General features: G+C 40.9%; 1 protein-coding gene across 3 annotated transcripts in view; it reads left to right on the top strand.

Annotated features, from left to right (window-relative positions):
- Positions 1-671: 671 nt before the first annotated feature.
- ARIH2 (ariadne RBR E3 ubiquitin protein ligase 2) overlaps positions 672-13,831 on the top strand; it is a 49,633-nt gene continuing 36,473 nt past the window's right edge. The window contains exons 1-3 of one of the 3 annotated variants that reach the window (XM_025916017.2): positions 672-843; positions 3,596-3,657; positions 5,577-5,921. In XM_025916017.2, the coding sequence (XP_025771802.1) occupies positions 5,673-5,921 (249 nt within the window). In that variant the 5' untranslated portion in view covers positions 672-843; positions 3,596-3,657; positions 5,577-5,672. Of the gene's footprint in view, positions 844-955; positions 1,241-3,595; positions 3,658-5,576; positions 5,922-13,831 lie in introns of those variants that run through there. The other 2 variants (XM_086698264.1, XM_086698265.1) reach the window with 2 other exon arrangements.

The raw sequence follows: 13,831 nt of genomic DNA, 5'->3' as shown, positions 1-13,831 counted from the left end.
AGTGAGCCTCAGTGGCTCTATCTACCCACAATACTTGGCAACAGGTCCTAGAAGTTACGGGGAGACAAGATAGCACATACTTCCTATACTGTTTGAAGAAACCGTGCAGCAAGGCAATGTGGAATTTAAGAAACAAAATTTCTATTCACTCTTGTACGGTGAATGGGAAGCTGGAGAACTGGGCGGAAGAGTAAAAAGGAAAAGCCGAGCCCGGATGGTCTCTGCGGCTCGGGGGCCACCAGGCGGCAGCCTGAGAGTGTAGTCAGAAATTGCCGTCCCGGCGCGCTGACCCGAAGGCCCAGTTCTCTTTCCACCAGATAGGGGCCGGGAAACAACAGTCCTTTATCCACTCCACGGACGTCATTATGTCTTCTGTGCGCTACACTCGAATACAAACAGTGAAGCGAGGAGTCCATCAGAAAAACGCTGGTTAAATATCCTGGCGGGCGGCGCTGGTGAAAGCCGGAAGAGATGCCTTGACCACTCTCCAATAAGCCGACCCCTCTCCCCCGAGGCCTCCCTCAGCCTTCTGAGCCGGCCGTACCCCGCTCACACTCGGGATCTGAGTGCTGGGGTGTAGCGAAGCGCCAGCCAAGGGACGCTAATACCCAGCGCCAGTCACGACCTCAGCGACCGCAGGTCGACCCCGGGCCGGAAGTGACGCAACCGTACTTAGCACTTCCGGAGCTGCGGAGACGGCTCCGCGGGAGGAAGGAGCGCGGGCCTTGACCGGCGTCGGCCCGTCGCCTCCGCTGTCGCTTCTGCTACAGTGTCCGACCCGTCTGGCCCGGCCAGACCCGGTCTGGCCTGCCCGGGCTCAGCGGCCGCGGGCTGCGGCTCCCGGTAAGTGTGCGGCGCAGGTCGCGGCCTTGTTTACCCCGGCGCGCCGGGGAGGGGGGGGTGGGCTCCCCGCGCGCCTGGCCCGGCCGGGGCTCCGCCTTCGTCGCCGTCCGCGAGGCCCCCGTGCCCCCCGGCCGCCGGTTCATCGTCTCAGCTCCCAGCGCCGCCCGCGGAGGGGCGGCTGAAGGCTACGGCCGGGGCGGGCGGGCGCCTGGCGTCTCTCAGTTTTCTCTCCTCCCGCCGTCTTCTCAGCTGGTGGAGAGGTCGGAGGCCAGCGCCTCTGACCGACTGGCGCCGGCGCATCTGGGCCCTCCCTACCGGGCGCGCCGGGGAAACGCGCCGTCTCTGGGGCTTCCAACTCCCAGTCATCTTTCGGAGCCTTCGCAGTGCCATTCGCACGGTTAGTTAACGCCCGCCTGCGAAGGGTCCACTGGCGCGTGGGCTCCGTGTCCTCGAGGCTGTCCCGGCGCCTCGGTACCGACATTCGGCCCAAGAGCTGAGCTGCCGTCTCGCCGGACGCTGCTGTGCTAGCCGCGGGAGAGGCAGCCGTGTTTTCGAATGACTTCACCTCTGTACTGATTGTTGCTCTGTCCCGTAGAACTTTCTGCCACAATGGACATATTCTATACTTCTGTTGCTAAGTAGGATAGTCCCTAGCCACACGTGGCTGTTGAGCATTTGACTTGTGGCTAGTGCTACTGAAAACCCAACTTTTAGGTTTTATTTAATTTTTAAGTTAAATTTTAATAACCACATGGGGCTAGTGCCAACCATCTTAGGATGGTGTAGTGTGGAGTTTTGAAACTAAGTTGCTGGTTCATATTTTAAAAGTGCTAAGTAGTTTTCTTTGGAGATGTAACCTTAGTAAATGACCATTCAGAGCCAAATATTATGTCTGGAGTAAACATCGTCGGACTCGCCAAAAAGTGTTTTGTTCTTGTCAACTTTAAACTGAGAGAGAAGTCTTCAGTTTGGATCCTTTAGCCCAGGGAGGGTGTCACGTCTTTTGAACACGTGACTTTGGCTCTGGAGGAGAAGTAATTTCTATTACTCCTGTCTAGGGTGTAGGGATAATAGCTAACATCTAAAGGAAGTTAAAGCGTTGTCATCAGTTCTGTTAATAAGACAATAACATTCTGGACCCTTTGAGCAATGTCAGCACTCTTTTAAGTAGAATTAGGGATATTTAACTTTGAAAAGATTAAGTGTTTAAATCTAAACCTAGAACACCTACTAAGTATGAAATAGCTCTTTTTTGGAGGGGAGTCTGAAAGTTTACCCTGCTTCTTGAGTATTTAGTTGGTGAGAAGCCTATGGGCAAACCTCTAAGCTCCAATCCTGGGGAGAAATCCAGAGAAAGTGGAAAGCATGGCCTTTTGTTGTGATTCTGCAGGTAGATAGTATTAGGTTTTCTGGGAGGGTGATGGAGATTTATGAATCCTCATAGGTAATGAATCTTGTGGAAGTATTGTCTCTGGGTAATACTGGTTGCAGCAGTGTGATCTGGACAAGTTACTTAACTTTTTTGAACTGTAGCTTTCTCATTTGTAAGAAGTGGATGATAGTCACCTTGTAGGATTGTGAAGATTTAATGAGAATGAGTCAAACCTGAAATTGGCTGTCATTAAATGAGAACTAATATTGGTAGTGAAATTTTGTAGATGGGAACAATATTTATAGAGTTTATTCGCCCAAGAAGCAGTATCTTGCATAAAAATACAGGTTAAAAGATATTTAAAAAATCAGTTCTCTATTAAAAAAAATTTTTTTTAATGTTTATTAATTTTTGAGAGACAGGCAGAGCGCAAGTTGGGGGGGGGGGGGCAGAGAGAGAGGGAGACACAGAACCTGACACAGGCTCCAAGCCCCGAGCTGTCAGCACAGAGCCTTACTGGGCTCAAACTCATGAACCATGAGACCATGATCTGAGCCCAAGTCAGCACTTAACCGACTGAGCCACCCAGGTGCCCCAGTTTTCTATTTTAGAAATAATTTTACATAATCATTGGACTTTAATTTTCATTTAGTTTATATTTACCTGTGTTAGAAGTATTTTTTTGAAGTTATAAATTCTGGTTTTCTAGGAAATCCTAAAGGATAAAGAAATAGACATAAGGTTTCTTATTGAGTAAGCACGTAATAGTACTTAGTTTTGGATAGTGAGATCTGTATCTGAGAAGGTCGGATGGCCTTTGAGCATGTCAGAAGAGAGGCAGCAAATGGATGTTAATATAGCCTACTTGACATCCTATTGGGGACACTTTTTATTTCACAATAACTTTTTCATGAGTAAAGGGAGGTCTGAAATATTGACGATATTCTGTATTAGATTATCACCATGGAAGTGACTTTATACTAAGTCTCATTTTAAGCCAGTTGCAGTTTGCTAACTTCTGTGTAACCTTTAGGATTGAAATTGTGCTAGTAATTTAGGAAATCTGAGCCATAGGAGCAAGGTGGTGGGTTTCCAAACTGAGGAGAGGGATTAGGTATCTATTTACATCACCAGTACTCCAGGTTAAATTATTATCAGCTGTTTACTTTGAATACTTTCTTTTTTAGAAGGCCATGTAACTCTTTTCAGTATAGTGACATACAGGTTTCTGTGGGACTTACAAGAAAATAATTTCATAGTTACTTTGGTCTCTTGCTGCATATCCTTTTAAATGTCTTTGCTTTTAAAAAAAATAATAAATTTGCAAAACCAGGGTGCCAACTTAAAAAATTTAAATAGAGTTGTGTCTTTTCATTTTAGATGGAAGTTATATGACATAGAATATTTGGGGTGACATCTTGAAAGATCTTCAAGAATTACAGGTATTTTTAATTTAAAGATTAACTTTTTTTTTCTAAAGGAAAAATACCATAGTTTATTTGTAATTAGGTCATTCTATACCAAACAGTTTGTTAGAAGTCAAACTGCAAATTCCCTTTTATTAATGTGATTTAAAAAAAAACTGGGCATTTATGGTTAGCATGTCAAACTTCAATTCCCTGCTATTTTTATAATATCATTAAAAGGTGGCTCTGTAGTCCTTTAGACTGGTTACAGAGTCAGTACACGTTCATTTTAATGTGTTTTAATTTTTATCTTTGTCTTATTTATGGTCAGATAGACTTCATATATACTTTTGCATTTAATCCAGATTTGGTTATGGAAGTTATTTACATACCATTCAATCCAGATGCTCTTGCATTTTAAAGTCCTATTAGTTTTTAGATTTAAATCACTGTTTAATACTGTTTCTTGCAGATGATCACTTGGAACGGTACTTATGCAGAAAAGTTAATGGGTTTTTACCAAAATCTTCTCTGAGGTGAAGTTAGGACTTGTGATTGTTTTGCTTTCTCAACTAGTATTCTCTTTTCATTTGTAATTGAGTAACATTTTGACCTCTGAGGTTTTTTTTTAATAACTTGTTCCATTTGAACTCTTTTTCTTCATCTTAAATAGATTTTGGTTTTTCCTACCCTTCATTCGGTCAAGGCAGAATATGCGTAGTTTTCCTTCAATTTGTAGTTTTCCTTCACTATTGGATCAATTTCTTTGCCTCAGAGTACCCCTTTTAAAGAATCAGTAGAGGGGCGCCTGGGTGGCTCAGTCAGTTAAGTGTCCGACTTCGGCTCGGGTCATGATCTCACAGTCCGTGAGTTCAAGCCCCGCGTCGGGCTCTGTGCTGACCACTCAGAGCCTGGAGCCTGTTTCAGATTCTGTGTCTCCCTCTCTCTTTGATCCTTCCCTGTTCATGCTCTGTCTCTCTCTGTCTCAAAAATAAATAAACGTTAAAAAAAAAAAAAATTAAAAAAAAAAAAGAATCAGTAGAGGGGTGCCTCGCTGGCTTAGTCAGTGGAGCATGCGACTGTTGATCTCGGGGTTGTGAGTTCATGCCCCACACTGGGTGTAGAGATTACTTAAAAAAAAAAAAAAAGAAAGAAAGAAAGGATCAGTAGAATCCTTTAAAACTGAAAAATCAGTTAACTCTGCAGACTAGAGGAGGATGTTGAAGAGCTTTGTGCCTTTTATTTTTTCTTAACTAACTATGCACCTGTTTTTCAGATATCTGAGAGCAATGTCTGTGGAACAGTGGTATTTTTTTCCTAGACATTACAGAGGGAAGGAACTATGTCATTTGTGTACTTTATGTGTCACCGCTTAGTGGGGTGTAATTAGCAAAGAGATTTTAAACTTTAGTAGTTCAGCCTTTAGGTTGCTTCACCTGTGGAGATGTGCCTTTTTTTTTTTTTTTTAAGTTTGTTTATTTTGAGAGAGAGCGAGGGAGAGAGGGAATCCCAAGCAGGCTCCTCGCTGTCAGCGCAGAGCTCAGTGTGGGGCTTGATCTCACAAACCATGAGATCATGATCTGAGCTGAAATCAAGAGTCAGATGCCCAACTGACTGAGCCATCTAGGCGCCCAGTGCCTCTTTCTTAAGGACTCCCACAAGAAGGATAAATCCATGGGAATTTGACCCCTTGACATGGAGCAGATGGCCTTCCTTATTTACTTTTCCATGTGAGGCCCTTCTTGTGAAGTTACCATCATTAGCTGCTTCTGCCCTTCAAGGAAAGAGTTTCCCTTCGATAAGCTTGGGCAGGGAGATGATGGTGAAGTTTCCTGTATGAGACCAGAGTTGGAATAGGCCATAATGGGGGGTAGGGCCAGCCTATGACATTTTGATTTTTGAATGGTTACTGTTATAGTGAAAGTAACACTTATTTTTTTCTTTTCCTTCCTTAGAAGACAAAAAACACTAATGCATTTGAGAAAGTGGTAAAGTTTGGGGGGAGGGGAAAAAAACTGCTTTCCTGATCTGCAACTTGGCTGGATGCTAAGATGTCTGTGGACATGAATAGCCAGGGGTCTGACAGCAATGAAGAGGACTATGACCCAAATTGTGAGGAAGAAGAAGAGGATGAAGACCCTGGGGACATAGAGGACTATTACGTGGGAGTAGCCAGCGATGTTGAGCAGCAGGGAGCCGATGCCTTTGATCCTGAGGAGTACCAGTTCACCTGCTTGACCTACAAGGAGTCCGAGGGTGCCCTCAATGAGCACATGACCAGCTTAGCCTCTGTCCTAAAGGTGAGCAGTATTGTCAATTCCAGGTGTAATGCCCCCAGTTAAATCTAAATATGAGCTGTTGCTAACTGATGTCTCCTCTGTATTGATCAAATGAATGGCCCTGTAGTGAAACCAAATTTAGGTGTATGCTGCATTAGTTGGACACATTTGATGCTTCACTTTGTTTTCTAATATATGTGTATCTCAGGTCCTCAAATTCCCAAATTACTAAGAATTAAAAAGGAAGGGTGGGGTAGATTCGGGATAGACTGGAAGTACATTGAAGCGGAATTGCATAGATTAACACTGGTTTCAGAAAATGAGTTTTATGAAACTTTATGAGGTAAGATATGATTAGCCTCAGGATTGTCATCCTCTACATGACCATGTATGAATGACTGGCAAATGTCTTGAGAGGTACCCAGGGTATGCCCTGAATAATCAGTGCCTCTGTGCTAATTGAGCCCCGTTATATCATAAATTAATGTCTAATGTTGAAAGAAATTTTAGCTTGTGTTTCACTGATTTGGGGGTTTTATATGGAAAATTTAAAGAGTTGGTTATTCCAGCAAGAATCTTATTTTTAACACTTAAACTAGCATGCTTTTCAATCTTGCGCCCCAGGCCAGTTATTGTTCTTACCATGTACATTTTGTGCTATGTAATATTAGACTAGTACATAGTCACTCACATAGAACACTGTGTGCTATGAATATCTTTATGTCATTTAGACAATTTCCCAGCATGTTTTCTTTCTCCTCTAATGTTGGCCATTATGTGAAAGTGGGGACATTTCTCTTATTTCATTGTTTTCGCTGACCTTCCTTCAGAAACTGTTATATGGATCTTGTTTTCTGCTCAAATTGAAGGTCAAGGACACATTGGCATGATTTCAACCAAATAATTGTCTTGTTGGTATTTAAATGGAAGTAACTAAGATGTGCTGTGTTATTTTTGTAAAAGCTGCTTTATCTACTAGTTTAGGGATTTTTTTTTTTTTTCCAGGTAGTCAGCAAAGGCTAACTAATATCTTGGATTTAGATAGTCAGGGCTTTATTACCAGCTAGTTGGAAGTTGAAATCTAAAACTTTTTTTGTGACTCACTTTTGGAAGGATTGGAGAATTCTTGTGCTCAGCAGAAAGCTCTGAAGAATGGAGACCCATTGGAACATCTGGATTTGGGATTTCTACACCATAACTTTAGCAAAGCTGCTGGGACCTCTGTTTCCAGAGGACATTTCCCTGGTAGAAAAAGAAGCATCAGGTCTCTTCCTCACAATGCACACCTCTCTCTATCTGATCAACTCGTTTCTTTAACCATATTGTTAGGTTACACACAGTGTTGGCATTTAAATAGAAAAGGTATCATCAGGTGTGTGGCTATGTGCTGGAGATTATCAGTTGACTAAGTTCATCAGGATGTTCCATCTATGCATAAGAATTCTGTTTGTCAAGCAATCTGTGCTGATTTTCCTACCCTTTTGGAGAGAGGTGAGGGACCCAGGCACGTGTCCTCCTTTTTTTTAAATTGTGGTAAAATACATGTAACATTTACCATTTTACATTCTTTCTTCTTATTAAGCTGATACAGGGTCAGCCCCCTGGAAAGTCTTCCTCCCATAGAAAGCCCTCCCTTTCCTTCTTCACTTTTTATACCCTCAGAGGTCCTTCAGTCTAGCTTATACTTTTCCTGAGCAAGCCTTCTTGAGACCCCTACAACATAGTGGTTGTACTCTCCTTTGGTCTCAGGGCCCAAACATCACAACCCATGTATATTAGAGCACATACTGCAGTCTTCTGACTGCTTTATCTTGTTTAACCTTTCTGCATATTTTTGCATGATCTCTCCAACTAGATTGTCACTTCTTAGAGGGCAGAAACTGCTTTATTCCTTTTCTTCCCCATCATTCCTGTCTCAGTGTTTCATCCATAGTAGGTGTTGAATAATTTCTTGGATACTGTGATTTCTTGGATACTGTGGGTTTTGTCAACTGTTGATGACAATAGCTGATGCTGTTGGTATGAGCTAGATTCCCTAGTCCCTCTACTGTACATCCTTCTCTGTTGTCATGAAAAGGCATTATGGCCATGTTGTTCAAGTGTCAACTATAGTCATTAGAGATTAGATTGCCAGGTAAGGTATTATAGGAGAGGAAAAATCTCTGACAAATATTTGTAGTCGATTATGTAGGTATGAGTCTTTAAGGAAAACAAAGTTAAAGATCATGAAAAGAAGAAGCAAAAAGTACTTGGTGTAGAGATGAAGGAGTAAAAAAAGATGGAAGAATGTTGAAACACAGGAAAGGGTTAAAGAGAAAATGGGGCAAAGAAGAAAATAGCCCATGAAAATTTAGATCTTGGTAGAAGATAGATTTTTTTTCCTCCCTCCCTAGACCTCACTGAGGAGCATGTTAATAACCCATTTTCTTTCTGGGGCTGGGCAGCAAGGGTCTGGGTTCTTTTGGTGGTTTGGCTACATATAAAGGGACTTAGTGGTGTTTTAAGTAGTTTGGGAATTTGACCAAAGAGGCTAGGCAAAAACAGCTAAATTAAGAGTAAAGAGGAAATCACACACAATCTTTCTTTTTCAGACTGGCTAAAAACTAATGTTTTTATTTTTGTGATATTTTATTTTTCTATATAATATATCATGAGGCAGGTGGGGATAATTTAAGTGCTGCATTTACAGAATGGTGTTTATTGCTGCTTTGGCTGTTCTAGCTCCCCTGTTGCATGTGTATCAGAGAGTGGAGCTCAGTGGTGATCATCCAAATCACTGCTGGTGTTCCCCATTGATCATGGTGTTTGCACAACTCCATGACCTATTGAGATACTTAATTATTTTATTGATTTAGGTGTTTGACTAGTAGAAAATATGACACGTATGTGGTTTAAAACTCTGCCATATGAACAGTTGTCTATGAATGAAAGCTAAGTTTGAGGACTGGCTTGACTTTTTCACTGATACTTGTGTTTATTTTACTTTGTTGTGTATTGTTAGTTGCCAATGGATGAGCCATTCTTCAGCATAAAAGTAACTTTATTATTGCCTTTTGAGATTTGACCTCTCTTAAATATTAAAATTCCAGTCTGGGCTTTTGGTGTCATGAGGGCCCCTGGTGTCAGGGTAACTTCCTATATGTGTTGTGAGACAGATCCATGAGTAAGATCATTAATTGAGAAAGGAAACTTCCCAGGAAATCAGATTACGGGCTAAGGATAGACAACAGAGAAAATGTTTATCTGTTATGGGGGGGGGGGGGGAGCTACTGGTGTTCAAATAATAGCAAAACTAGAAGCATTGTTTTTAGAATGAGCTGTCATCTTACAGATAGAATACAGTTGACCCTTGAACAATGCAGGGATTAGGGATGCCAACCCCCACACTGCCAAAAATCGATATATATATATATATAACTTTGACTCCCCCAATCTTAATACTAATAGTTTACTGTTGACTGGAAGCCTTACCAATGACATAAAGTCAATTAACACATGTTTTGTATGTTATGTGTATTGTGTACTGTATTCTTACAATAAAGTAAGCTAGAGAAAAGAGAATGTTACTAAGAAAATCATAGGGAAAAGACATTTATAGTACTGTAGTGTAAAAAATTTGCATGTAAGTGGTTTTGCCCAGTTCAAGCCCATGTTCAAGTGTCAACTGTAGTCATTAGAGATTAGATGATTGCCAGGTGAGGTACTATGTTGTAGGAGAGGAAAAATCTTTGACAAATATTTGTAGTCAGTTACGTAGGTATGAGTCTTTAAGGAAAACAGTTAACTTTTTAAAACACTGTATTTATTTTTATATGAAACTCACACAAAGATTATTAGATTGTTATTGTTATAGATGAGAGAGGTCTTTTCTAGTAGTAACAGACATTTTTATTGCAAAATGTGCACTAGTTAGCCAAGAGGAATTTTGTCATTCAGTGAATCCTGTTAGTACTGTTCTGTGAAAATCCTGAGGCATTTGCTGTTGGCTGCTCAGGAAGGAGCTCAGCCATGGGAGAACCCCAGACAGTCTAGGCTGGCTTTCATTGGTGATGGGCCAGGGGAATCTCCTGCATGGTGAGCTCCTTCTCTCAGTAGCACATTAGGGGTGTGGGCGGGAGACAAGTGTTGTTATGTTGTTCAAGGCCCCACCCAATTGCATAAGAAGGGAGAAGAAATAGTCACTTTGGGCTAGATCTAGTCTATGGAGCAACAATGAGCTGTCTGAACTTGTGACTGGAGAACCTTGAAAGTGAAGTAGAAGGGCAGTGCAGGTAACACAAGTCCAAGCTCCATGGGTCAATGAATTGGGTGGAAAAGTTACCTTCTGTGCTAGAGTGGGAGACTAAGAACTATAGGTAAAAGAGAATAACACAGGGAGGATCATAAATGCAGCCTGAGGTGTCTTTACTATTTGGAGGAAAGGAACAGAATTTTTAAACTTCTTCAGTGCTGGACTGCACTATTTACTTCTTAAGCCTGGTGTTCGTTCCCCGGATAGGATTGGAGAAATAGGCTGGTTGTGAGTGTTTTTACTACAGTTCTTGCTTTATGAATTGCTGTATTAACTGCAGTGGAGCTGGGAAAATGTTATGTAGAAATCTTTATTCTGCCACTCTTGAATTTGTTTTAAAATCTAGTGTTAGATATTCAGCAAAATGTGGCTGGAAAATCTCTTATGATTCTTCTGGATCATTTTTCCCTTTTGTGGATGAATCATAATTGGTTTTCAGGGCTTCTGACTCCCAAGTGCAGAAGTCTTTATAGTCTCGTGTTCAAAACAACCTGGTTTCTACGCATTTCTCACTTGTAACATGAGCAGTTGATGTTCTTAACACAAAATACCTTATATTTAACCTTTCTCTTAAGTGGCATCAAGTTTTTGTATATCTAAAAAAAGACTTTCATTTTACTTAACCAACTTTTTAATATCCTGATATAGCTGGATTTTGGACCATTTTATTTTTATTTACATATTAGTTAATGGTAATTGTTTTTTTATTACTTCTCAGGGGAAAGTATCCTCAAGCTGGGCTTGGTAACACTGAGTGTGTGCTGAGCAGCCGTCTGATTTCTATTTTTATGACCTGATGTCAGGTTTCTTTGCATGCCTGCATCTCAGTAGAATCTAGATTCAATTCCTGTGTTTCAAATAGTTGGTTATTAGTGGGCGTGTTGACATACTTCATGATGCTTTAGTGTGGAAGTCTGATGTGTGTTTTACTGATGTATAAATTTATTTTAAAAGGGTGATGAGAAATGTCCAGAGTGACATTGAGAATTGCCTAAGTACAACTAGTGCTACAATTGTCCCTGTCTTGCCAGTTTAGAAAGGTTATTGTCATTGACTTTGTGTCCTCACTGTGCACCTGGCACCACATACAGCAGGTTCACCGTCTTCCAGAAGAGAAGCCTTTAATCAGATTCAAGGCCAGCTTTCATTCTAGTCTTTTTCTTGTGCTTTCACACTGTCATAGGAACCATGTGTAATCAAGGGGTGATTTTAACACCACACTTGTGTTCTAATCCTGAATTATTTATTTATTTATATTTAACCTTATATTGTTGAGGTGTTACTACAGTATTTAAGAAAAAATATCCTTCGTAATTCCATTAACCTATAATAAAAGTTTTCTTCCGTGCTTAGTATCCTTCAGACCTTGTCCGTATTCGTGTGTAATATTACTGTGCTTTCAGTTCATTCATTCAACCAATATTTATTGAGCACTTACTATCTGCCAGGCACTGGAATGATATTCTTCTGCTCTTTTCTTGTATACAGGCATGCCTCAGATATTGCAGGTTTGGTTCCAGACTGCTGCAATAAAGCAAACATCACAACAAAGCAAGTCAAATGAGTTTTGTGGTTTCCCAGCGCATATAAAAGTTATGTGTACACTGTACTATAAAGTGCAATAGCGTTATGTCTATAAAACAATGTAAAAACCTTAATTAAGTATTTTATGGCTAAAAAATGCTATTACCTGAGTTTTCAGCAAGTTGTAATCACAGATCACCATAACAAATATAATAATAATGAAAAAGTTTAAAATACTGCAAGAGTTACCAAAAAGTGACACAGAGACACGAAGTGAGCAAATGCTGTTGGAAAAATGGTGCCGACAGACTTGCCTGATCCATGGTTGCCACAAACCTTCAATTTGTAAAAAATGCAGTATCTGCGAAGGACAATAAAATGAGGTATGCCTGTATTTTAAGTATTTCCCCTTGTTTTTACTTCATCCTCATAAATTACTTTTAACGGGTAAATATCACACCATCATATTGAGCCATAATTTGCTCAGACTTTTCCTGATGGGCATGTAGGTGAATACTTATATGTGTGACAGTTCTTGTGAACTGGTTATACTGCTGTGAACATTTTTGTGAATGTGGCCTTTGTGTCTGTTGGGCCTTGGCAAGAGCCTGGGCTGGTGGTCAGATGGTTGGGCTCTGTTCCCTTTTCTGCCATTTAATATAATGTGACCTTGAGTAAGTTCCTCAACATCTTTAAGCTTCAGTTTTCTCATCTGTAAAATAATGATAATACCTCCTTCACAGTATTAAATGAGATAATGCACATAAAGTGCCTGGCACATGAATATTCGAACATGAATGTTCAAACAGATGTCATGGTGGAGGCAGGGCAAGCGCAGAAAAATGGGAATGTTACTTTCACATATTTGCTATGGTTCCTCAGAACATATTCTTAGGATTGTGTGTTTTGAGTCATAGGGTAAAAGCCACATTGAGGAAGGTTCTGGGTGACATATTGCTGATGATGCCTCTGAGTATGCGTGTGGTAGTTAGATCATGTACTTTGGATTCTTTTGCCTTCATCCAGAACCTCTGGTTCTCTTCTCCAGGAGCCCACTGATAAGAAAAGTAAAAATAACACAAAATGAATTTTGAATTGGGACCAGGAAAAGAATGTAGGGGAATATAGCCTGTTATTCGTACCTTTCTGTTTGACTGCAGTGTTTGGTCTTGGGCCTGCATTGACAGCACTACTTAATGAAGTGCTCAGTTGATTTAGGGTTCTTATTATTGGGGTATCTCCTTACTTGTGCTTTGTCCCACCCCCAGCCCCCCGCCAGCTTTACAAATTTTGTCTTTGCCCCTACTGCTCTAGGAAAAATTTGAATGATTAGATTTCTCTGTCCAAAAGAGGGAAGACCTGTAGGAAAGATTTGAGAAAGGTACAGAGTGAGATACAGGAAGCTTTTCATCTTGCTCTTCCTAAAATGTGTCTGCCCTGTGGCTTGATTACTCAAATTGACATGAATTGTCAGATTTGAAGCTTATGTTTTGTTCCCTTTTCTTTGAACTGTCACAAACCTGTATACACATGAAATGGTTTTACTGTGAAAACCACAAGTTATCAACCATAAATAGAGAAAAATACAGGGAGGACGAACAAAAGTTGGTTTGGAGATTTTAAGAGAACAGAGCTGTTCTTATAATCATGAACAAAGAGTGGTCTCTATCTGGGAAAGTTGCTCTTTTTCACTAGCAGTTTCTTTCCTGGTACACGCTCTACTCACTCTCCTTTCTTTTATTTTAGGCTCTCACCATCATTTTCCAGAGTTGGTAGATAGCCTTGCCTTCTTTTACAAGAAATAACTTTAATGCCATCAAACTTAGCTTCCTGGATTCTCTGTCTTAATTGATGATACCACCATCCACCAAGCTGGAAGCTGAGAATTTACCCTTGACTCCCTTCTCCCACGAAGCCCTCCTTGATCCCCAGGCAGAGTTGGATATCCTGTCTCTCTACCACTGTGTGCACGTTTCTTGCTATGTACTTATGGTGATCAGAAATTGTAAGCCAGGGCTTAAATTCTTTGAGAGTTGCTTGTTGTTGATCTGACTGTCTAAGCAGGTCAATAAATGCAAAAGTTGAGGATTTAACCCCAAAGCTCTACTTCTGTGTG

Source organism: Puma concolor, chromosome A2 (genome assembly GCF_028749965.1).
Source record: "Puma concolor isolate L17-30 chromosome A2, mPumCon1.1.hap2, whole genome shotgun sequence".
Classification (NCBI taxonomy): domain Eukaryota; kingdom Metazoa; phylum Chordata; class Mammalia; order Carnivora; family Felidae; genus Puma; species Puma concolor.
Note: the sequence above shows the minus strand (reverse complement) of the source record. Positions and strands in the feature narration are given on the sequence as shown.